Genomic DNA, 22,891 nt, shown 5'->3' on the forward strand with positions numbered 1-22,891 from the left:
TACACCAACCAGGAAGCCGCCGCCAAGGCTGCAGCATCCTACGCCTACGCGAACACTCAGAGCTACAACGCGACGCCCAGTTACAGCAACGCCAATGTGACGCCTGGGTATGCCTCCAACAATGTGACGCCGGCGTATGCCTCGAACCAAACCAGCTTTGGCGGGGCACCCACGTACGCCAACCAGCCGAGCTTTGGCGCGACCAGCAACAACCGCAGCTTTGGCGGCACGGCCGTGCCCATGTCGCGCTACCAGCAGCAGCAGCAATACGACACGACCAACTACAGCTCGCAGCAGTACTACCCGCAGACGATGCAGACGTCACCAGGCCCGTACCGTGCACCACCGGCGCCCGTGGCTTCGTTCCGATACGAAGAGCCGTCGTTCGCGGAGAGCACGTACGAGTTCAACGACTCGATGGCGTCGCGCGACAGCCAAATGACCGACGTCTACCGGTCGCCCCGCAACCGGAAATCGTCGATCGAGCTGTAAGCCTTCCAGACACCACCCCCTTTGTACAGACCATATCCTAATTCTAGTAAATATCAACCAGTGTAGTTAATTCCTAAGCACGAAATAAGTCCAAATATATGGCAACAAGCACTTACAGTTGCTCCGCTGACTTGGGTCGCAGAGAATAACTTACAAGTTGTCTACCAACCGGTGTACAAATTGTCCAAAGCTTCGAAAAGCGCGGCAAGATCCGTCTTCGTCCTTTCTACTAGACAATGGCTCTGCATCAAGTCGGCTGTATAACTATAAGTCCTTGATGACGAAGCAAGTCCACCTAGCAACGACGACGACGGACTGCAGCTTGGCAAAGCTACTGTGGGTGGAATATGGCTGCGTTACATGGCGCGCGTCTGCGCAGATCGGCGAGAAGTTGAACATACATAAAACCAGAGCCAATCAGCGGCGCGATTGACTCAATTCAACCAATCACCTTGGAGCGATCACTGGCGTGGAGTGCGTAATGACCGGCCTTTTCGTCGGCCAATCCGGATACGCCACCCGACCAGACCCACGGTCTGAGTCGCTACAAACCCCGAGTGTGCTGGCACAGCATCCGGATACGGCGCGCAAGCCAGACCAACGCAGAACTCAATCTCGTGGAGATTATCACGCGGCGATGAAGGCGCTCGTCCTGCGTAGGCAGCTCGCTCGTCGCCTTCCTGGCTCATCATGCATGCATCTTGTAGTTGTCTTGTCGCTCTCGGTGGCCTCGGCCGTCGACTCGTCCATCTGCGCTGCGCCCAAGTGCATCCTCGGCAACCAGGCCGGCAACATTGCGCTCGGCGCCGTTGCGCTCGACTCGTCGCCATGCTTCCAGAACAACGGCAAGGACATGCCGGCCTGCTACGCATATGACCTCGCTGGCAAATGCCCGAACTTTCCAGGTGTGATCGACTGTGCCAAGGTGGCGACGCCGGCGCCGACGACCGCGCCGCCGACAACGACGGCCGCGTCGACGACAACAATAAACACAGTAACGCCGCCACCGTCGACGAAAGGCGGCGATGGCACTGGCGGCAGCACGGACGGCGGCTCGTCCAGCGGCAACAAGATCTGGCCGTATGTCGTCGGCGGTGGCGTCGCGCTCGTCGCGATCGCTGTCCTAGTGATTGTCATGGTGAAGAAGTCGTCCCGGACAAACGAGGAAGACGACCTCGATCCGGTCGAGTATGCCAAGCCGATCCCGACCTCGTCGTCGGGCAACTTTAAGGACGGCAACGTCAACGGCGGCGGTATGCCCAACCCGCGCCCGGGGTACAACAACTCGTTCTTGCAGCCCGACGTGGAGAAGGGCTACCCAGCGCGGGCGAATCCGTCGTTCAACCAAGGCCCGACCGCGCGCCAGAACCCGTCGTTTCTCAACCAGCCGCGCGCGCAACAAGGCTACGGCAACGCGTTCCCGCAGGCGCAGGTCGTCCCGCCCATCTACTCGCAGCAGCCGCCGCCGATGACCAACAACAACTCGCTCGGGCCGCATGCTGCGCCGCCGCGCCGCGAGTCGCGCGACATGGCCACCATGGGTGTGGACCACGCGCCGCCCAAGGAGCAGTTTTATGTCCCCCAGGTCGAACTGCACTTTGGCGAGCACGAAGAGCCGTCCGGGCGAAGGGAATCGTACGAGTTTTAGAACTCCCATCCGCCGCCTCTTTGCTACGATGGTGAATTTGTGATTAGCGGCAAATCAACCCCAACCCCAACCACCACCACAACCACAACATTATACCTTTTCTTTGAGCCACCTGTTGCTGCGTCGATATACGATCTGGGTACTAGTAGGCTGGGGTCTCATTATTGCTGCGCCAACTCGGGTTTGTGGAAGACGAGCGCCTTGGGCGTGCTGGGGTAAATGCACGTGAGCACGTGGATGCTGAGCACGAGCTGCGACAGCGACGGGTACACGACGCGGGCCTTCTCGTCTTGGAGGCGCATCTCAAACGTCGACGAGATCGGGTTGAACTCGATCGGGACAAACTCGACGCGGAGACTCGCCGTGAGGTACGCGACCACGAGGCACGACTGGCGCGTCTCGGAGAAGCGCAAGAGGAACGTGCCCGGCGCGTTCGTCGCCAAGAGCATGGCTTTCGACGCCTCTTTGGAGATGAAGCCGTGGAGGAGGCGCGGGTGCTTGAACGCCCACACGTTGGTCTTTTGAATGCACACAATGAGCGGCTCAAACCAGCTCCAGAACGCCGCAAACATGGCCACGTCGACTGCATTTTCCTTTGTTTTTGGACACCGGCCAGGGGCCCCTAATGCAAGGTTGAGGAGGAGGTCGAGACAAGTCAGAGGCGTACCCCAAATGAGCGACGAGGACGCAAGGAACTCCATGCAGCGGCTCGAGAGCGGGCGCTCGACGGCGGCCTGGCGCACCTTGGACGCAAAGAAGCGGCTGATTTGCTGCGCGAGAAGCTCAAACGGTACAGCGGTCGTGCGCCGACCGTCGACGTGCGGCGTCGACGCTTCGTACTCGACGACGGCGTGCGCCCAGACAACGCAGCCTTCTGGTGACGAGATGTGGGCCCGTGCGTGCTGACGGACCGCAAAGACGAGCAGCTGCTGGGGGGACATGCCGCCGGTCGCCACCTCGGTGCCACCAGCGTCGGTCCGGCGGTCGAGAAACGAGCCGTGCTTGCGCAACGGTGTTGGGTCCATTTGCGCCGACGCGACGCGGCTCGATGCCGACTTGACGAGCCCATGCGGGTGCCGTGCGTGGCCATACGGCAAAAGCGGGCAGTAGTCGTTGGCCAAGTCTTGCTTGGAGCTCGGGTCGAGGCCTGCGATCACCGACGGGATGAGGTAGTGGAGAAACTCGCGCTCGTCGCGCTGCAAATCGCGGACTTCAAGCAGTTGGGCCACCTACTCGGCGTTATTACTCGAGTTTGAAAAGACCATATGGACGACGTACGGCGCAGATCGTCCGCGGGTGGCCACCCAGTGCGTCCATGACGACGCCACGGCTAAACGCGTGGAGGTCGCCGCCCATTTCGTGGATCTGCAGCCGCCGCGGCGCGCGCACTGTGAAGAGCAGTGCGGCGTCCATCGGCGGGAGGTGCTCGATCGGGATGATGCGCTCGCCCACGCCGCAGTCCATACCGGTACCGCCGCCGAGGCGCGAGTCGCTCGTGAGGAGCAAGCTCAGTGACCGCACGCGGCGTAGCAGCTAGTCCCATGATCATCGAGACGACGATATCCTCGTGGAATCGTACCTGGGAAATGACGGACCGGAGTTGCGGCATCAGTCCCGGGGCCAGCGCCTTGTTTAGGAAGAGGGCGTTGCAGCCGTCCATGACTAGGAGGTACTTGGTCGACTGCGACGACGCGGACGATTCGAGCTTGTCGCGGATGCGGTCCGTGAGTTTTTCCAGCGCCTCGTCGCTGTCGACATCGGTCTCGTCACTGAGCGGCACGTTGAAGCTCTTGGCGAGCCGACCCATGAGGTATTGCCGCAGCGACAGCGACGACGGCGTCGTCGCGAGGGCAAAGCGCAAAAAAAAGATGCGCGCAAAGAGGTACCTATCGGTCGCATACTGGCACGTCTGGAGAGCGACTTCGGTCTTGCCAATGCCCGCGGGTCCCGTGAGGCACACCATGCGCGCGCCTTCCACGAGCGCCGTGTAACATGCGTGGACTTCAATCGACCGCCCAACAAACACTTCGGCGACCGCGTCGCATTCGTTGATCGGCAGCGGCGGCGTCAAGTCTTGGTACTTGCCGAGCGCAAGGTCGGAAAAGAGGTGGCTGCGTGCATGGTCGCCATTGCCGAGGAGCTTGAACTTGGACTGGTGGTGGTCGGCGATCGACACAATGTCGGCCTGGACCTGCCTAGTGCATATCGGATGAATCCTTATCGAGGCGACGGCGCGGGATGGATGCTATACCCGATTTCAAAAGCCTTGTAGACGCTGTGGCCTGCCAAGAGCGCGGTGTAGAAGGCCTTGGAGAACTCCATGGCCTTTTGGTCGAGCACCTTGTCTTCCTTGGGCACGACAACGACGTGCGGGACGCCGGCCGAGACAAAGGCCTCGGCGACGCTCTCGGAGTGGCAGGCGCTGACAAAGACGAGGCGCATTGTGTTCTCGGGCGACGTGCCCTGGACGCCGGCGAGGAGCAGCGTCTTGAGCTCTTGCTGCGATAAAAAGTGCGCTTCGCAAGTGCCATTTTCAAAGATGACCTTGCCGGGCACGCCGTGGCCCGAAAAGTGCAGCGCGCGGCAGCCGTACGAGATGACCTACTGCACGCCTGAGCGTGGCGCCCGTGGATGCGGACATCTTGTACCTTGCGGAAGGTATGCACGTCGGCGACTTCGCTGCGCCAGCACACTTGCTTGTTGCATTCTTGCAGACACTGCAAGAGGAGGCGGCGCTCTTCCTTGACGTCGAGGATCTCGATCGGCTGGAGGTCGAGGCTGAAGCTGAACGGGTGCGCCGGGTTCAGCGGCTTTGGGAGGCTCGCGGTCTGGCGCACCACCAGCGGCGACGAGTGGAGATGCACAAACATCGCCACGGTCGGAGCCAAAATCACCGCTTTCCGTATACCGACGGGATATCCGGATAACGGTTGCACTTTGGCGGTGACGTCAGACAATAGTGTACAATCAATCCCTCATACGTAAAGAAGGGCGGGAGGTATCGCTCAAGTCATTTGACGAACGAGACGAGCCTTTAACGAGTGCTACGAAGAAGCTCCAACCAAGGAATGGCCAACTTCCGGCGTGGGTATTAGAGAGATCGTGGGTCGCTCCTGGTGACTTGCTACGTGGCGCTTTGGCTTGACACATACGGCCAAGTATCTGTGCAGCGAGCAGACGTCGCACGTGTTGGCTGCTGGTGCAACGAAGAACTAGAGAGTTGATGAACACTTGGTCCACATTGTAGCTCTATCGTGTCCAGTCGGGTGTGGGTCCCATTCGAATTCAGTGATGCCAAGACTGGGACGAGAAGCTTGCACACCTCGAGGCGGTTTCCGAAGCATGCTTGGGGATGGCGCGACACTGTCGAGATGTTGAGATGATGCTAGTACCCACTGCGTCAACGTCTTCTCGTCGCAAGCGACATGCTGATGACGAGACCAAGCTTGCGGCAGAGCCACGTAGCATCACGCGTTCGCACCGACTTCGCTGCCTGCACCAGGGGTAGGGTTTTGCCCGATTACGCGTTTGGTCCAAGCTAGTGTGCATCATATTCGCTGCGTAATCTTTGATTACGTTGTCGACAACCAACGTCGTCGTCGCTCTTAGATTGCGCAGCGGAACCCGATCGTGGCGGCGCGGTCGTAGCTTTGGCTCAGCGTGAGGAACTTGCCGTGCTTGTTGCTCGCCGTGATCGCTGGAAAGTACCAGTTGGGGTCGCGGAGGCTCGACGCGACCGGCGCATACGCGCTGCCACCACGCACCAAGACGCTGCACGTACGCTCGTCGCAGAAGGCGTCGGTCATTTGCCACACGTGTCCGAGGAGCGCGCAGACGTCCGATGCCGTCGCGCACCCGGCGGGGTACGCATCGACGTCGACCGCGGCGATGACGTCACCATGGCGCTGAACACGTGGGTGCCGGGACGGCTCGAACGCATCGCCGTACGGCACGCTGTTGTACGCGACGCCGTTGGAGGCGACGTACTGCCACTCCCAGTCGTGGGGCAAGCGCAGGCCGTAGTAGGCAGCAAAGGCCTGCGCATCTTCGAGCGAGACGTGCACAACGGGCTGCGACGCGACCGCTGTCGGCACCGACCACGCTGCAATGGGCGCGTACGAGCCATCCTTGTGAAGGCGGTCGCTCCAGTGCAAGAGGAAGCGATCCACGTCCGTCGGTACGTACTTGGACGACGCGAGGAACGCGTGGTACTGCGCGTTCGTCACGGGGTACTTCATGATCTGAAAGTCCTCGATCCAGAGCTCGGTGGCGTGGTGGGGGCGCGGGCGGTCTTCCCAAGGGAATTGGACCCCGACACCAAACTCTTTGCCATTCGGTGTCCACGCGGGCACGGGCTCGATCTGGACACCATCCACGCGGAACGTCCACGCCTTTGTGCCGTTGATCGGCACCTACATAGTATCGTCGCATTGTTGCGACTGCCATGGATGGTACGTACGTACCAGTTGAAGGAGCTCCGTGACGTTGAGCGTCGCCGGCGCGCGCTGGTCGTACGTGCTGGATGCGTCCGGGCCGACGACGATGGACGTGGCCGACGACTGCGTCGTCATGCGCTGCTGCAAGAGCGGGCGGCTCGTGTCGTAGGCAGCGAGTGGCGTCGTCGTACGCGCGTGCATCGACGCGAGGAACGCTTGAAGCCACTTTGGCTCGCTCCCAGCGGCCACGACATAGTACGCAGCGTAGCCATACTCTTCAATGTGCCCACGAAAGGTGACGGTGGCCCCGGACACTGTGGCGGGCACGGCTTTGCCGTAGTACAAGTCGTAAACAGCCACGGTTGACGTCTCCTGGAAGGCGGCCAGCGGAAGCGAGAGGTCGCCGTCAAACACGTCGTTGCTCGTTCGGATCGCAGTGTACAAGATGGCGTTCGCCGATGGCACGGGAAACTTGGACGCGTGGACGTTGGTTGGCAGGCCCGGGACATGCGGCGTCCACTCGAGGCTGGGTAGCGCAAAGGAGAAGCGCTGGAGAATCGACATGGACCGCTTGAGCGTCTCGACCTCGCGCTTGGTCATGCCATTCCAGATGCCCCAAATGTTTTCCCAAATGACGTACCCAGCGCCGTTGAAGTGCGAGAGCTGGAACTCGAGGCCGCGGTTGAGCGACCACCGGCTGCAGATGAGCACCATGTGGCGAGGCTCCAAGAACTTGGCGCGCGCGACGGGCGGGAAGCTCGAGAAGCCGTAGTAGTAGCCCCAACTCATCGGGTTTGTGCCCAAGTCGGACGAGGGCACTCCGCCTTCGGGGCACGTCGCCATGCCTTCGTTCGGTCGGTAGAACGAAGATGGGACGCCGTAGAGCGTATCACCGTTCACGCCGTCGGCACCCGTCGCACGCAGCACGTTGTAGAGCTCGTCGATATCGGACTGGTAGCGCGACTTGGTCGGGTTCGGGTCGCGCGTCGCCGTATCCCACGGCAAGTAGGGCAAGAAGACACGGATGTTGCGCGCATGAAAGTCCGCAACGAGCTGCTTGACGCCATCGATGCCACCCGGCAGCGAATACCATAAATCCCACTGGTTGCGCGTGTCGATGCCAAGGTTCGGGTACGATGGCCAAAGGAGGACGCTGTCGAACTGCAAGTCGAACGTCCCGAGGTACTTGTCGAGCGTATACGCATTCGTGTCGCGGTCAAAGAGCATGCGGTCGTGCATCATGACGAAGACTTGGAGCAGGCTTGTCTGCGTCCATTGCAAGGCCGGCGTGTTGTAGACGCTATTGACGTCCTTGGGCGCATAGCGAACAGTGCGCAGCTCCAGCTCCTTCCACGTCGCCCACTTGCTTCGCCACGCTTCGATGGACGCGTTGTCATGGCGGCCTGGCCCGTCGATGAGCTCGTAGCCCTCGGGCTGCGGCTCCCACGCACCAACGACGGCCGCGAGCACTGCCAGCCATGTCGTCAGCCCCACGACGCCCCTCATTCTCAACCCAAAAAAGATTTGCGATCCGAAGTGCTTTTAGCGCGTGCGGATTGGCCAAAATACAAGCATTTTTACATTGGTCTAAAATCGTTCAAGAGAAATGTATGATTGGCCAACGATTTGAATTGTTGGATTGGTGGAAACCCAATCAATTACGTGAGCAGTTTCAAATGTGGCACAATCGAAGTTGACGAGCGGTAACTTCGACGAACACAAACGTCGCCTCGCGAAGCCTTGGCACCGCGTGCAGCAGGTGCGGCTGATGATGATGTTATGGATAAAGCATGAGCATCGCGTGGTCATGAGGTCGCGCGACGACGACGTCGGATTGCCATGGGGATGCGACGCCCCACACTCCATTTGAGACACGTTAGATGATTTGGAGGGCGGACTAGCGTCATCGCTGGTACAGTTTATCAGAGGTAGCTCAATACACCCTCTATTTCCCCTCCACGACCCAATGATTGCGCGCACCGGATTACGGCACGCTGGTGCGCAAATCAAATATATCTCCAGTCGCTGAACGAGCCGCAATCATCGACCCGTGGCGTTTGGTTTTGATCGGGCGATCGATACTGCCTATCCTCAACGCCAGCAAGATCCAGCGCGTCGTCGATTTACAGAACACAAGCGCGCGTTTCAAATATATATCGCGGACGAATCTCAGTCCCATCGCGTTATCATCCTGGTCGTCGGCTCCTTAGCGCAGTGCACTTTGGCCGTGTCTGTGTCGAGTCGCATCATCCAAGCGGCGCTCCAATCAGGCGCTTGTATCCAGACGTGCAGTAGCCACTCCTATATGCGTCGTCGCCGCCCGAGAAGACATTGGACGACCAACGTTCGGGATACGCCGAGCGTGGTCCTAACGTTATCATTCGCGACGGAGGATGCACGGTGTACGAGAAATGTTAACTCTGGCTTTCACTATGCTACAAAACTAGCATCAACGTCACGAAGTTCGAAGCGCGTTCATGACGAAATCAGGACATGGTGGTAAACACGACCCGAGGTCACGTCACGGGCAACGCGACGTCGGGTCATTTCCGAATTTCAATGGTGGCCCCGAAGCGACGCAAGACCTCGTCGGTCTCGACGATGAGCAAGGACGGCGAGTCGCCGGATGCGCACCCGTCCAAGATGGACAAGCGCCGTTACGACTGCATGATGAACCAGCGCCGGTACCGCGAGCGCAAGAAGAGCAAGACACAAAACACAGAGTGGTATGTCGACGAGCTTCGGCGCGAGACGCGCCGCCTCGAAGAGCACGCGGCACTCCTCAAGTCGAACGTGCTCATGCGCAACATCCAAGCCGGCACCTTTCGCTGCCGGTCGATCTCGACCTACATGAGCCTCTTCCGGTCCGGCCTCGCCCGCGTGCCGGGCCACTTGCTCAACCAGCAACTCGACATCATCGACAGCCTCATGCACCCGAACGTTGTGCTCAACGGCAGCGTCGGCATCCATGGCCTGCGCCAGCAGTGGGAGGCGTTCAACGAGTACTTTTCCCAGATCAACATGAAGGTGCTCGACATGCAGACGCTCGGCGACGACCACGCCGTTGTCGTCGTTGACGCCGTTCTCGAGCTCCTCTTTGACCGCCACACGATCTCGTGCTTGTTCCCGCACGCTGCCGGCCGCGACGACCTCGTCATGGCTGTCCTTGACAAGATGATTGCGTGTCCGTTGCGCCTCTCGTTTGTCTTTGGCGACAACCAAGTCGAGTCGACGGAGGCCCACCTCAGCTTTGTCGAAGGTCTCCACAACGTCTTTGGCAACTTGGTCGACACGACGCTCTTCGTCCACGGCGGTGACGCGACACGCATTACGCCCGAGGGCATGATCGCGGTCGAGGCCGTGCTCTTGACGCAGCTGAGCTCGCGCGCCCACGAGATGGTCTCAAGCCCTGTCAAGCTCGACATGCTCAAACCAACGTTGGCACCGCTCAAGAGCGAGATGAACTACATCCTTATGTAAAGTCTAGAGTCCATAGTAATAATAATAGTAAGTTATACGAAACCCGATCAAACGGCGTCGTCGATGCCAGGTTGTTCAACGCCAAGCATGTTTGCTCCCTGCGTTCGAGTAGCATCATACACGGGATGACGCTACGCAGAGTGGGAGCGACGTGATCACAGTAGCATTCCCACGTCGTGGGTGCTACGGCGGTGGTACTGCAGCCACGAGTTTGCACGTTTGCGCCACCAAGTTTGCACTTTACAAGGGCAAACTCGACGTTACACTAGAATCTAGAATGGCGAGCACTCCACTCGTCACGCTATGACGACGCGTAGACTGTAGCTCGTCGCTACAGTCTACTCGAAAACTCTGCGGGGTTGCCTCGAGAGGGCATACAAAAGATGTATTTCCAAAGCCTCCACCCAACACCGAACCCAATCCCAGTACAGTACAGCTTTACAGCAGCGTCAATGTTGTGGTACAGTACATAACGTTATCCCCTACGTCGCGGCAGCTCGATCTCGGGTTTCATCTTGGTGAGGGTCTCGGCACGACCATATACAGTAAACCTTTTCGGCACAGCGTTTTCGTTACCCAGGAGATATCGAAGGCTACAACGTAATAGCAACTGGAACGTGCGGCGTCACATTGGAGGCTCATTTGTCGTGCACAGCTTTGCGCCGGTCGTGTGCGCCAAGTTTGATCGAATTGCCCTGCAATGATCTTTGAAATGATTTCGGAGGTCTCGCTTCGCTTTGCACGGATCGTTGTTTCTACGCGGTTTGGGCGCGTGCCTCGCAACACGTAGTCGGCGTTTGTATCTAGTCGGTCGTCGTCTTGGTCACATGCGCCAGAACGCTCGAACAAGCCCGAACAATCCATCGTCGCTTGCACCCTTTGTACGCTCGACGCCGCGTTGCCTAGAACCGCCGAACCAGTGTCAGCTGAAAAAGAGTCAACGTAAGCATCAACTTGCGCCCAGGTCTGGAATCAACGACCGGTGCTCGTGACGAGATCAGCCACCACGTGCGTTCGTGGGTTTTGACGAAACACGATGCTGCAAGCGCACGCACGCGGGCTTGTCAGCGCTCTCCCTTGCAGATTTGGACAGCGTCGACAACACAATTTGCTTCCTTTTGTCCTTCAAGTTCTCGCACACGAGCCCAATCAACCGACGTACGAGCTGGTGGGAGCAGTGCTGGGAGAGTCCGCAGAGAGCACTGCAAACACTATTTCCGTGGCGTGTGTAACAGGCGCCTCGCGTGACAATCTATTTTTAGAGCAACGTCATCGGGTGCCTACCAAACTTCGAAGTAACGTAACTTGCCCCAGCTGGCAGGACAATACGAAGATCCAGTGGCCTATCATGTAAACGAAGTTGCATTGAAGCTTCGAGGTGCACCAGGCCGCGCCAGCAGGTGGGCGATCACGCTCACTTTTCATTTTGCTGCCGCTGTCCCAAGGTATGGAGCCGACAGCGCTGCGCTACATGACCGACTCGCTACCGACGCCACAGATGACGGCCAAGGAGCGCGCAGAACAGCGGCGCCTCGAGTGCATGATCAACCAGCGTCGGTACCGGGCGCGCAAGAAGGCGCAGCACGAAGACACCGCCGCAAGCATCAAGCGCACGAAAGAAGAGATCCGGCGCCTCCACGAGCTCGCTCTCCTGCTCCAAAATTCGCACGTGACCCGGCATGTCCAAGCCGGCAACTACCGGCACGACGCCATTGCGTCGTACGTCAAAATGTTCCAGCACGGGCTCGCCATGTTTGACAGCGCCAAGTTCAACGAGCAGCAGGAACTCCTCTCGGGCGTCATGAGCGACAACTTGCTCTTCAACGGCGAGGTCGGTATTCCGTCGCTCGTCGCGCAGTGGCGCGCGGGCGGCCAGCTCTTTTCCCGCGTCGAAATGCGTACGCTCGAGCTCCAAGTCATTGGCGCCGAGCATAACGTGGTGACCGTGACCGGCACGATGCGTGCGGTCATCAACCGCACGACGATCGCTGCGCTCTTTCCGCACGTCTTCAAGCGGGAGGACGTGGTCCAAAAGCTCATTGCTACCGGGCTCTTTTGCGAGCTCCGCATGTCGTTTCTCTTTGACGACGACCTTGTCTCGGTCATGGACTCGGAGATCAACTTTATGAGCGGCCTGTACCATGCGCTCGGTGACCTCGAGGCCATGAGCTTTGTCGCACATGCCGAAGGTGGCAGCAAGATGCTCTCGGACGGCACCATTTTGTACAATGACGTGGCGCCCGTCGACGACGTCGACGCAGTGGCAGGATTTGTCGAACCCCTCCCAGTCAGCATTGACGACGCGCCGACGCCTGTAGACACCAAGGACGATGACGGTGGTCAGGTCACCAAGAAAGCCTCGATTGACTTTCTGCTCGTGCCGTCGAATTGTGATGTCGCGCAGTGACGCAGTTTGGAACTTTCCCGTAATATTCGTCAAAAGTGCTTCGTGGTCCCTGTCTACAAGACGATGACGACGACGTTTGCAAAGTAGTCAAGTTTCGGTGCTTCAATGGCTGGGACGGCGTGCCAGGATGCCGAAAATAAGACGACCGGGTAAGAGAAGCGCGAGCCGCAGGATACGGACCAGAGCTGCTACGAGGCTTGTGTACCACCCTTGTCCTTGCACAGCGTCCATCACCGAATGGCCACGAACGCACGTGTCATCAGAAGCAGGCGTCGTGTCATGTCGTTCTGCAGCATGCTTCGTTCGTAGTAGCTTTTGGCGCAGCCGCCCAAACGCCGAGCGAAAACCTCACATCTATGCGTCCCGCACGTTCGATCAAAACGGATGGATCCTCGCTGGGTGCGCGTGCAACCTCACATTCGTTTTTAGTATGATATAATACAGGGGAAAGGACGCACTCGTGCTTGTTACGGCGGGACCGTTGGCGTGATTACGAAAGTCAACCTACCTAGGTATGCTTGCTTCATCCTGCGCAACCGCGCTCTCCGAGGCCACCAAATTCACGCGGGCGGCCGCTGGCTCGGCCGTTGATTCCCTTCAGGGACAGAGGAGGCCCAGCTTTTCTCCAAAAACAGCTTGTCACAAAGCGAACCAATCGCGATAACGGTCACATGACGCCACTCTCGGCGACGTCATTTTTCGTGGCATATGCCGAATTTAAGCGCGATGTCCAGTGTTGACTGTCATTTTTTGTCCAACTCGAAATGGCACATCGCCCGGAGCTGTCGCCGCAAACATCGGAGCTCGGTCCGAGCCCACCGCCGACGTCCACGGACGTGGTGAAGGCGTCCAAGCGGCGCCAAGAGTGTCTCCAGAACCAGCGCCGGTACCGGCTCCGGAAGAAGAAGAAGTTTGAGGCCAAGGCCGAGCAGCTGAGCGAGCTCCATATTGAACTCACGCGGCTTCAAGACCACGCGCATCTGCTCAAGGCGAAGCTGCTCATGCGCTTCATCGAGGCGGGTATGCAGCGCTCCAACACGATCGCAGCGTACTGGGAGCTCTTCCGATTTGGCCTCGCCGACCAAAATGGCCGGCATTACACCCAGCAGATCGACTTTGTGCGCAACCGCATGCACGACGACATGTACGTCAACGGCGTCCAGGGCTCAGGCAACCTCCTCGACCAGTGGCGTGCGTGCCAGTCGCTGCTCTCGCACTTTGACGCGCCCAACATGCAGATCCAGGTCTTTGGCGCCGAGCAAGAGTACATTGTGACGACCGGCGTCGTCCTCGTCCAGTTCAACCGCGACTCGATTGCGCTCGTCTTTCCGCGGCTGCTGGCGCGCGAGGACTTGGTGCAGTTGCTGCTTCAGCGCCCGGCGCCGTGCCCGCTGCGTGTGTCGTGCCACTTTGCGGGCGGGAAGGTCCAGAGCATGGACCTCGACATCAACATCATCGAAGGCATCCGCCAATGCGTGTCCGACCAAGCTAATGTCGCCGAGTTTTACAGTGTCCTCGACGGCGCCGCCGCCGCTTCGCACGTGACAGCCAACGGGCTCTTGGACCAGCAAACGCTCGAACACATGGCGCTCGAGCTCGTGCCCGACGACGGCGCGTCCCTGTAGTAGGTATAGGCGTCGCGCGGAAACACCTAAACACCTAATTAACGCTGAATCTTCCAAGCGAAACATCCGAGAGTTTGTCGACATGTGACCTTTTTATACCGACTTGCGACGGATACAAAAGCGCGATGGCGACGGAAGAGACGCCGCTGCGAGAGTGTCTGAAGGCGCTGGTGCCGCGCGTCACGTTCCCGCGTCGACCGGCCGCGACGCTGACGCAGCTCGACGCAGTTGCGCGCCTTCGACTCGTGCAAGCATCACCATATTTGCCTTGCGGCGTACTGGAAGTAGAGGAAGCCAAGTCAGCGCCGTTCAACAACTCGTAATCGATTACTTTACAAGCTTTAGCAGCTACGACCGGAACCCCATGTCGTGAAGCATGTTGGAGACAGGTCCAGCGTGGCCTTCCTGCGACGTTAGCGACTCGAGTAGGTTCGACACGAGGTTCAAGTCGAGGTTGACGGGTGTGAGTTGTGACGCGTCGTCGTCGGCCTCGTCGCTGGTTGTCATCGTTGTCGTCGTCGTCGTCTGGAAGCTCTTGGCCATCTTGGAGTCGGTGAGCTCCATGTCCATCTCGTCCATGAGCTGCTCCATGAGGTGGTCCATGGCGGCGTCATCTTCGTCATCCTCGTCATCACTGTCGTCGTCCTCGTCATCGCTCGAGAAGAAATACGCGTCGTTGTCTTCTGGCGCGTGCGGCTTCTCGGACGGCGTCGCAGTCGTTTGGTTGAGAATTGCCATGAGCGCATCCATGTCCAGGCTCACGGGCGCCAACGTCTTCGCAGACATGTCGACACCGTCGAACTCGGACGCTTCCTTGACGAACGAGTGGAACATCGTGGCCATGTCCTGGAGCTCGTCGGCGTTGCCGTCTTGCACGCGGGACTCGGCCTTGCGCAGTGTCTCCTCTAAACTCTCAGGCGCCACGTAGAGCCACGCGTCATCGTCATTGGGCTCAAGCGGTGATCGTTGCAGCGGCATATTGGTGGCTGCGTCAATGCGCGATGACCACAGAGCGCCCATGTGGTCTTTGGTGTGGCTGGCATACAGGAGCTCGAGGCCGCACGTGAGCTTCATGCCCAGGATCGCTGCGTCGTCGGCTTCGTCGAGGATGCCAAAGGGCTTGGGCGCCGCAAATGGCTGCTGCTTGAGCTGGGCGAACATGCACCGAGAGAACGGTACCATGACGGTCGTCATATCAGTTGGCGAGAAGCGCTGCATGTGGCGACAGAGCCGCGTGGCTTCGGTAGGCTCGCGGTAGTAGAAGGCTTCGACGGCGTAGGCTACGGCGCGGGGGGTCTCTTGGAGAACAATGGCGGCAGACGTCGGCATGCGACACTGAACTGTGTGGCGGTTGATGCTTCGCTGCATCGAGTGCGTTTGCGCCGCCTCGAGTCGGGCGAGAAGGATTCGCTGGACGTCACTTGGCGCTTCGTGCTTGGACGGCGTCGTCGTGAGCGTCTTTAGCGCAATTGCTAGATCCAAGTGCCCTTTCTCGACGTCGTCCGTGAGGAGATAGACGCGGCCATGACGCAGGAAGACGCGGTTGTTGGAGTTCTCGGGCGTCACCCACATGGGCAGCGCTTCGGCCGCTTCAATGAGGAGGAACTGACCATCGGCGTCGGCAACCTGGAGCGTCATATCGGCGTGCGCCTTTGTCAGCGACATCAAGGCAGCGGTCGCGACCCATTCGTCCTCGACGTTGTCGCCAACATACATCTTGCCATGCAGCGTCGTCGCCGAGGTCCACGTGGTCATGGGCGCTTCCAGGCACAGAGGCTCCTTCTGCCAGATGTAGTCGCCTACGAAGGCGGCGACTTCGGCTGCCATGCGGCGGAGCCTGCCTGCGTCCGGTGCATGGTCAAAGTGGACGTCGAACTCGAGGCCGTCAGTCGAGAGCTCGGCGGTCGGAAACATGCTTCTGACCGCTCTTGATTGGTGCAAACTCACGCGCTTCTGATTGGCTCTAGACTCTTGGATACCCGCGCTCATTGGTCCATCGAGCCGAGTTTCTATTGGTTCATTTCTTGACGTTGAAGTTGACGGGAGAGTCCAACCGTGAAATAGTGTGATAAGAGGATGACACTATGCCTGCGCGTCGCACACACGCACAGCTCGCCCCATTGGCCCATCAGGCACACCACACGATGAATTCACGTCGGTGCGAGCATTGACTTGCCTCTTTCGCTCGACGTCATGCAGCTAAGAACATATATAACACTATTTCATGCCAATGCAACGTGGCACGCGCGGAGTGCAGTTTTGAAATGGCGCGCGCAGTGCTCACGAACGACGACCTCTTTCGCGTGACGAGCGTCTTCTCGCGAGGCAAGGCAGCTGCGCAGTGGTGTGACGGCGACTTGGCCGCTGCGCTCGGACACGTCTATCTCCTCGAGCACCTTCCCGCGCTTTTGCTCACGCCAGTGGCGATGGAGGCGGCCGCCGCCAACGGCCACTTGGCCGTGGTACAATGGGTCCACTGGAATCGCCCGGAGACGCGCAGCTCGTGCGCAATACTATACGCGGCTGAAAACAACCACTTGCACGTCGTGTCCTGGCTCCACGCGCACGCGTACACAGATGCGCTCGCGATCGACGCAGCCGCCGCGGCAGGCCACTTGGATATGGTGCAGTGGCTGCACGTCCATGGATCGCCACGCGGGTGTTCGGTGCGTGCGATGGACCAAGCCGCCGAGAAGGGTCACTTGGAGGTGCTTCAATGGCTTCATGTACACCGGAGAGAAGGCTGCACGACCGATGCATTCGACTATGCGGCGTGCGCGGGGCACTTGACAATCGTCCAGTGGCTCGCCACCCATCGACACGAAGGCTGCACGAAGAAGGCGCTTTTGTATGCTGCGTTCAACGGCCACCTCGACGTTGTTGAGTTTGTCTGCGCGCTGCCGCAAACCACCGACGACGACCTCCAGCGCGCGCTGCACCTCTGTGGGAAGAACGGACAGCGCCACGTCGCCGACTATCTACGGAGCCTTGCGATAACCAAAGTTACGTAGCAAATTTTCTTGCCCTTTGGTTTTGATATCTGTTGTAATCGGTGGAAATACCATTTTTGACACTCTGGACGCGAGTTGCACCTTTTTCCAAGCATTTGGCCAACCAGTCCACCAACTTGATGGTCAACGCCCAACGCAACTCATCCTGCTCACGACATCGACGTAGCATCGCCCTTGACGTCGTCCCAAGCTTGCACTGGGGCAAGAAAGGCACCAGTGAATGGAGTTCAGCATTGATTATGGTGTCGTATCGTCGTCGTCGTCGGGTACGAGTGTCCTGCTGGCAGCAAGGAGCGTCGCATGAGGGCTTCGATCCCGGCCGTGCGTGAGCCAGTCCAAGTAGCACGCCTTGAACATCGCGGCGTCACCGCTTTGGAGCTTGATGAGGTGCTTCAAGCACGCATGCGCCTGCTGCTCGATGAGCTGGAAGAGCCCGCGCAGCAAAAGCGCGATGCGCTGTGACTCAATGGTCTCGGCCGGTGTCGCTTCGTACAGAGTTGCGCTCGCCAAGATGCAGTTCAGTGCGTCCTTGTACACCGACGCGGCAGGGGCCTCTCGAGGCACTTTCGTCTCGGCCGCGACACCCACGGAGAGCAGAAACTTGACCTTGTCCAGCCGCAACAGCAGGTGGTGCACGCGCGTACTGGCGTGGAGCGGCAAGGTCTCGAGCGCCTTGTCATAGTGCGCTGCACTGGCCTCGATGCTTGTCCAGAGGGTTGCATCGGGCGACTGGGCGAGGTGCGCGTGCGCGTACGAAGCCTCAAAGCCCGCCAGCAGGTAGTGCGAGTCGGCTACGCGCCACGCACACAACTGTGCTTGCTGTCGCCGCGACGGAAGCGCCAAGGCGTCCATTCCGAAGTGCAGGCCCGTACTCAGCTCGTCTCGAATCGCGACCCGGGCTGCCGTCAGTTGACCATCGCGGTTCAAAATCGGCTCGGACGCGAGCTGCTGCTGCAAGTGGAGCGCGTGCGACGTGTGGGCAAAGCGCAAGAGCAGCAACAGATGCACGTGGAGCACACGGACGTACTCGGACTCGACGAGCCGGAGCGCCGAGAGCGCCGCGTTGAAGCCGCCAATGGCCTTGTGGTGTCGCCCCGAGCGCAGCGCGACTTCTGCGAGCACGATGCGCAGCTCGAGGATCGCCACGTCGTCGCCAAGCGAGGTAAAGAGCAAGATACCTTGCTCGGCGTGACGCGCACCCTTGGTGTGCCGGCCCGTCGACACGAGATGACGCGCCAGGGACACGTACGCTTCGCGCAAGGTTTCCCGAAAGCAACGGTGGATGTGTTCGCGGCCTACGACCAAGTGCGGCAACGTCGAGTAGTCACCAACTTGCATCGCACACGTGAGCGCAATGTTGAGGTGCTGCTCGGCGTCCCCGTCGAGCGCGTGGCGCGTCATATGCAGCCACACGGGCGCGTCGACGGGCGGTGACGCGACTGCGACGGCGCGGTCGGCCGCAAGAGCTTGCTCGTATTGCGTTTGCACGACACGTAGTTCGTCTACCGGTTGCATGGCGAGACGCAGGTGCACCTTGGCGACAACCAGCGGGACCTGGGAGCTCTGGAACGAGTCGACAAAGCCCAGCATGTGATGGAGGCGGTGCAGCGCGAGGCCGCCGTCTCCCTCGAGCAGCGCAATGTGTACCAATACGTAGTAGCACGCCAGTAGCGCCTCGCGGAGCTCAGTACACGTACTGACATCGACATACGCAGTGGCCTCGAGCAGCAGCGAGAGCGCCGACTCCATATCTTCCTTCTGTTGCGCCTCATCGTCGAGCATGGGCGGCGGCGGCAAGGCACTTGGTTCCGCCACATGCGTCGTCTGCGGCGGTAGAAACTGCTGCGCAATCTCAAAGAGCGTCTTCGTGTCCTTTGGCGATGACGCAAACGCTTCGCAGGCGTCGAGGGCTTGCACGAGCTGCGACTGCACGTCGTTGGCGCGCACAAAGGCGTCAGTCTGCAGCCAGCGCGTCGCCGTATACGGGCGCATGTAGGGTGCCCACGTGAGTTTTGCCGACGCCACAAGCGCCGTCGCAAGCGTCTTGGGCGACATCACCCGCTTGTCGACAAGGCGTAGGCCTTTCCGATACAGCTGCATCGCACGCGCACTCTCGGTGGATTGCGACGCCAGCTGGAGGCAGAACATGCCGACCGTGTGGTCGACCGACGACGGGTGCGCGATCACATTTGCCGGGAGCTCAAAGAGGCAGACGCCGGACGGCGACTGTGTGAGCCAGTACGTCGTCGCTTCGTTTACACAGTGAGCCTGGAGAAAGCGCAGAATGGACTGCGCATTGTGAAAGACGTGGGCCGGATCAAAGCCCGCGTGGTCACCGAGGAAGGGCAGCTCGTCCGTGCGCACCAAGCGGTAGCTGTCGAGGCGGCCGTTCTTGTTGGGCAAGCAAATGGCGGCGCGCTGGATACCTGTCATGACTTGGTCCAGCCACAGGTCGAGACACGCAAACGACGTCCAATGGACCTCGACGTCTCGCAAGGCGACGGCCATCGAGTCCCCGGACGGCGCGTGCTGGAAGAGCATCGAATTGTTGCCAAGGAGCATCTCCATCGAGTCGAACTGCCAGTGCACGACGCGGTCGTACGCCGTTGGGAGCGTCGGGGGCAACGTCGCTCTCGACAGGTCGTCGTGCAAGAACCGATCGTGCAGCACCTGCTGGTACGCGGTTTGCGCGCGCTCTTCGGGCTGCGGCGCATCGGGAACGAGAAGAAAGATCTCGCCTGTTTCGGGGTCGGCCACGAGCTCGTACGACGCGATGCTGTCGCCGTCCTCGCTCTCGTCGGTATCGTGGACGCTGCCATCATGGTCGTCTTGCGGATTGACCAGCGACGTCTTGAGCGGGCTCGTCTCGGGCGGCTCGTCGATCGCAAGGTGCTGCAAGAGCTGCGTGGCTGGTCGCTGGGATTTCTTGTAGCGCTGTGAGATCTTGCGCGCCTCGGACCCGACACCTTGCTCGCGCCGACGGCGAAGACGATCGTGGGCGCTCTCCATGACGAGCGAGTTGCCGACGCGGTGGATCGCGACCCCCGAAGATCCGATCTCGGTCTGGTACGGCATTGCAAATACTTGCTTCATCGTGTCTGTCGACGCGATCATGTCGACGCTGGGCGAGAGGTGCTCGTGAAGGAAGACGCCGGGCGGCGCGTGTCTGGTCAAGGCCTCTTCACCGACTATGTCGGGGCGAGCAGAAATGACTCGACGGACATAGACGCGCTCGTCGCTGCCGCCAGCCGTCGCGTCGCGCTCGCCGGACGTGATGCGCTCGCTTCGCAGCGGGCCATCGTCCAGCGCCACCGGCGAGAGGTCGATTCGCTTCGTGTTGGGCAGGTGGAGGTTCGCTAGCGCGGCCACGCGCTTCGCGGTCGTCGTTGGGGCCACTGTCATCGTCGCGCTTCCGAAGCCGGTCTTCGAGCAGGCTACTCGACTCTCCCGGCTGCACCTTTCCGGAAGGCTTTTTCCTGGATGAAACCACGCGAGATCAGGACAGGATATCCTAGTTCTATGTATGCGACACCCGCGTGGATAAACCGACGCAACTGATGGAGTCAACACCGTGCAGCCGATCCTCCACGGAGCTTCACGCATCATTCTCTCAGACGGCAAGCAAAGGGGATCGGCGAGGATGTGCTTGGGACTCAGCGCGTATGTGAACACGCCCAGATGTGAATCTCGTCGACCTTGCCTCGCATCTGGCGGAAGGGGATCGCGTGGCGAGGGCCACCATTGGGGCTATAGCAGGGGCTACAGTACTGTACCAGGTACCCTCGAGGGTCCTGACACCTGACGTAGCAATTGTGGGTACCTGGCGTGGATGTAAGCGTTCGATTCGTGGTCTCTCTTGGTCGCTCAGTGGCGAACCTTGGGCGTTCGTTGCGTGCGATTAGCGCGCCGTCGTTCAGTTTGACATGGTTGGCGCATTTCACGTGTGCACTATGGATTGTATAGTATACTGAAACCAAGTGTGCTGAATCCAAGAAGCGACCTTGAAGCAGCTCATTTTGCCTTTTCCGACGATGCGGCTGCTCCTCGCGCTCGTGCTCTTCACCGTCTACGCCGCCGAGGCGAGTCCGTTCCTCTTTGTGGGCAGCAAGACCAACGCAGCCGACCCGTCGCCGATCGGCCTGACGATCTATAGCAACTCGAACGGCCACCTGCGCGAAGTGCTGCACCAGTCGAACGTCACGACGGGCAACGAGCCAACGTACTTGACGGTGACGCAAGACCGCCGGTTCTTGTACATGACCAACGAAGTCGATATCGGTCACGTCGCGTCCTTCAAGATTGACGATGCCGGGACGTCGCTGACGCTGACACCGCTCGGCCTCGCACCGACCGCGTCGCACGGCCCCGTGCACATTGCGCCGACCAAAAGCGGGTGGTTTGTCTTGATTGCAAGCTATAATATTGGCAGCGTCACGGTACGTTATTGCGCTTACACGCTCGACGTCGGCTTCACGTTGACGGGATATCTAGGTCATGCAGGTGGACGCGAACGGGTTTGCAGACCGCATTGCGCACCAAGTGGTGTTTTCGGGGGGCAGCCACGTCGTGCCCGGCCGCCAGGACGGACCCCACGCACACTGCGTTGCCTTGAGCCCCAACGACGATTTCGTGTACGTTAGCAACTCGTGTGGGACGCGCCTTATCGAGAGACGACGTAGGTTTGTCACGGACCTCGGGAACGACCGCATCATGCAGTTTGCCTTTGACGCGACGACGGGCTACCTCACGCCGAACGCCGTGCCTTATGTGGACGTTGGACCGGGCACGCTGCCACGTCACATGGCGTTTCACCCGAGTGGAGAGTACCTCTACTTGACGACCGAGGCGTCCAACGAGCTCAAAAAGTACGCCTTCGACCCGGTCTTGGGCACGCTGACGCTGGTCGCGTCGGTGACGACGACGAGCGCGACCGGCGTTCTCACGGGTGCGATCCACGTCACATCCAGCGGCCGCTTCGTGCTCGTCTCGAACCGGTACGGCGCCCCGGCGTCCGACGACAGCATCGTCGTCTACGACACCGACACGCTTGCGCACGTCGGCACGTACCGCACCTCGACATGGGGCGGCCCGCGCGACTTTACGATCACGGACGACGACTTTGTCTACGTCACCAACGAAAACACCAACTCGATCGACACGTTCCAGCTCATGCCCGACGGCGAGCTGCGGCACTTACCGCTCTCGCAGCCGCGCCCGTTTCACCCGCAAGTGATTGTACCCTTTTAAGTCAACGACTGTACCAGACGTTTCGCAGTTGAGGTGTTCATGCATCGCATCGGTTGGCGCAAAGTGGCATTATATATCCCATCCGATGGCCTCTGCACCGCAGCGACAAGCAATCAAAGAAAATAGACCATAGTAAACAGTACTTAATTTCAAAGCTATGATTTTATGGGCCAAACCAAGTACGTATGGCCTTCGAACGGTGTACCTGTCCATACATTGTTGTCAATAACAGGTCCCTTGCGGGGTGAGCTGGTAGGAACTTTTGTATTGAATGCGAAGCGTTGATTAACGGTATTGCGACGACGGCGCGCTTCTGCAATCGCACCTAAATGGAAAGTTGCGTGAATTTCGGTTAAGTACGCAGGCGCACTTCAGCGCAATTGTTATACTTTAATCAAGTATAACGTCCGGAAAATGGACAGCACTTTACGGGGACACCAAAATCGCACTTCACGGGACACGTTTCGCGCGATGCGATTGGCTTAGACCAATGAATCTGCGTTTCATTGGCCAAATGGCTCGATATATAGCCAATGGGTTGGCCG

At 59.6% G+C, this 22,891-nt stretch overlaps 12 protein-coding genes across 12 annotated transcripts in view; 8 read left to right on the forward strand and 4 right to left on the reverse strand.

Moving 5' to 3' along the window:
- The window catches only part of SDRG_08364 (hypothetical protein), a 1,343-nt gene extending 742 nt beyond the window's left edge, over window positions 1–601 (forward strand). The window contains exon 3 of the mRNA XM_008614246.1: window positions 13–601. Coding sequence (XP_008612468.1) covers window positions 13–492 — 480 coding nt within the window. The 3' untranslated portion in view covers window positions 493–601. The remainder of the gene's footprint in view (window positions 1–12) is intronic.
- A 451-nt stretch (window positions 602–1,052) lies between these two features.
- On the forward strand, window positions 1,053–2,282 carry SDRG_08365 (hypothetical protein). The gene is made up of 2 exons (XM_008614247.1): window positions 1,053–1,148; window positions 1,200–2,282. The coding sequence occupies exons 1-2, from the start codon at window positions 1,130–1,132 to the stop codon at window positions 2,138–2,140; spliced, it is 960 nt and encodes a 319-aa protein (XP_008612469.1). The 5' UTR covers window positions 1,053–1,129; the 3' UTR covers window positions 2,141–2,282.
- On the reverse strand, window positions 2,218–5,016 carry SDRG_08366 (hypothetical protein). Its single transcript, XM_008614248.1, has 6 exons — window positions 4,789–5,016; window positions 4,392–4,741; window positions 3,720–4,335; window positions 3,419–3,673; window positions 2,808–3,369; window positions 2,218–2,762 (listed from the first exon to the last, which is right to left on the reverse strand). Exons 1-6 carry the CDS (start codon window positions 5,008–5,010, stop codon window positions 2,302–2,304), a joined length of 2,466 nt encoding a protein of 821 aa, XP_008612470.1. The 5' UTR covers window positions 5,011–5,016; the 3' UTR covers window positions 2,218–2,301.
- A 508-nt stretch (window positions 5,017–5,524) lies between these two features.
- SDRG_08367 (hypothetical protein) lies at window positions 5,525–8,124 on the reverse strand. The gene is made up of 2 exons (XM_008614249.1): window positions 6,604–8,124; window positions 5,525–6,552 (listed from the first exon to the last, which is right to left on the reverse strand). The coding sequence occupies exons 1-2, from the start codon at window positions 8,080–8,082 to the stop codon at window positions 5,746–5,748; spliced, it is 2,286 nt and encodes a 761-aa protein (XP_008612471.1). The 5' UTR covers window positions 8,083–8,124; the 3' UTR covers window positions 5,525–5,745.
- Window positions 8,125–9,032: 908 nt separating this feature from the next.
- On the forward strand, window positions 9,033–10,103 carry SDRG_08368 (hypothetical protein). Its single transcript, XM_008614250.1, has one exon. The coding sequence runs from the start codon at window positions 9,070–9,072 to the stop codon at window positions 10,054–10,056; it is 987 nt and encodes a 328-aa protein (XP_008612472.1). The 5' UTR covers window positions 9,033–9,069; the 3' UTR covers window positions 10,057–10,103.
- Window positions 10,104–11,487: 1,384 nt separating this feature from the next.
- Window positions 11,488–12,570, forward strand: SDRG_08369 (hypothetical protein). The gene has a single exon (XM_008614251.1). The coding sequence runs from the start codon at window positions 11,504–11,506 to the stop codon at window positions 12,461–12,463; it is 960 nt and encodes a 319-aa protein (XP_008612473.1). The 5' UTR covers window positions 11,488–11,503; the 3' UTR covers window positions 12,464–12,570.
- Window positions 12,571–13,151: 581 nt separating this feature from the next.
- On the forward strand, window positions 13,152–14,168 carry SDRG_08370 (hypothetical protein). The gene has a single exon (XM_008614252.1). It carries the CDS (start codon window positions 13,228–13,230, stop codon window positions 14,086–14,088), a length of 861 nt encoding a protein of 286 aa, XP_008612474.1. The 5' UTR covers window positions 13,152–13,227; the 3' UTR covers window positions 14,089–14,168.
- A 17-nt stretch (window positions 14,169–14,185) lies between these two features.
- Window positions 14,186–14,435, forward strand: SDRG_08371 (hypothetical protein). The gene has a single exon (XM_008614253.1). It carries the CDS (start codon window positions 14,214–14,216, stop codon window positions 14,409–14,411), a length of 198 nt encoding a protein of 65 aa, XP_008612475.1. The 5' UTR covers window positions 14,186–14,213; the 3' UTR covers window positions 14,412–14,435.
- A 1-nt stretch (window position 14,436) lies between these two features.
- Window positions 14,437–16,002, reverse strand: SDRG_08372 (hypothetical protein; the record flags this gene model as incomplete). The annotated part of the gene is made up of 1 exon (XM_008614254.1): window positions 14,437–16,002. The coding sequence occupies one exon, from the start codon at window positions 16,000–16,002 to the stop codon at window positions 14,437–14,439; it is 1,566 nt and encodes a 521-aa protein (XP_008612476.1).
- Window positions 16,003–16,332: 330 nt separating this feature from the next.
- Window positions 16,333–17,180, forward strand: SDRG_08373 (hypothetical protein). Its single transcript, XM_008614255.1, has one exon. The coding sequence runs from the start codon at window positions 16,353–16,355 to the stop codon at window positions 17,097–17,099; it is 747 nt and encodes a 248-aa protein (XP_008612477.1). The 5' UTR covers window positions 16,333–16,352; the 3' UTR covers window positions 17,100–17,180.
- A 128-nt stretch (window positions 17,181–17,308) lies between these two features.
- Window positions 17,309–20,551, reverse strand: SDRG_08374 (hypothetical protein). Its single transcript, XM_008614256.1, has one exon. The coding sequence runs from the start codon at window positions 20,499–20,501 to the stop codon at window positions 17,337–17,339; it is 3,165 nt and encodes a 1,054-aa protein (XP_008612478.1). The 5' UTR covers window positions 20,502–20,551; the 3' UTR covers window positions 17,309–17,336.
- Window positions 20,552–21,130: 579 nt separating this feature from the next.
- SDRG_08375 (hypothetical protein) lies at window positions 21,131–22,373 on the forward strand (the record flags this gene model as incomplete). Its single annotated transcript, XM_008614257.1, has 3 exons — window positions 21,131–21,535; window positions 21,591–21,730; window positions 21,779–22,373. 3 exons carry the CDS (start codon window positions 21,131–21,133, stop codon window positions 22,344–22,346), a joined length of 1,113 nt encoding a protein of 370 aa, XP_008612479.1. The 3' UTR covers window positions 22,347–22,373.
- Window positions 22,374–22,891: the final 518 nt, after the last annotated feature.

The sequence above is a fragment of the Saprolegnia diclina genome (genome assembly GCF_000281045.1).
Source record: "Saprolegnia diclina VS20 unplaced genomic scaffold supercont1.25, whole genome shotgun sequence".
NCBI lineage: Eukaryota > Oomycota > Saprolegniomycetes > Saprolegniales > Saprolegniaceae > Saprolegnia > Saprolegnia diclina.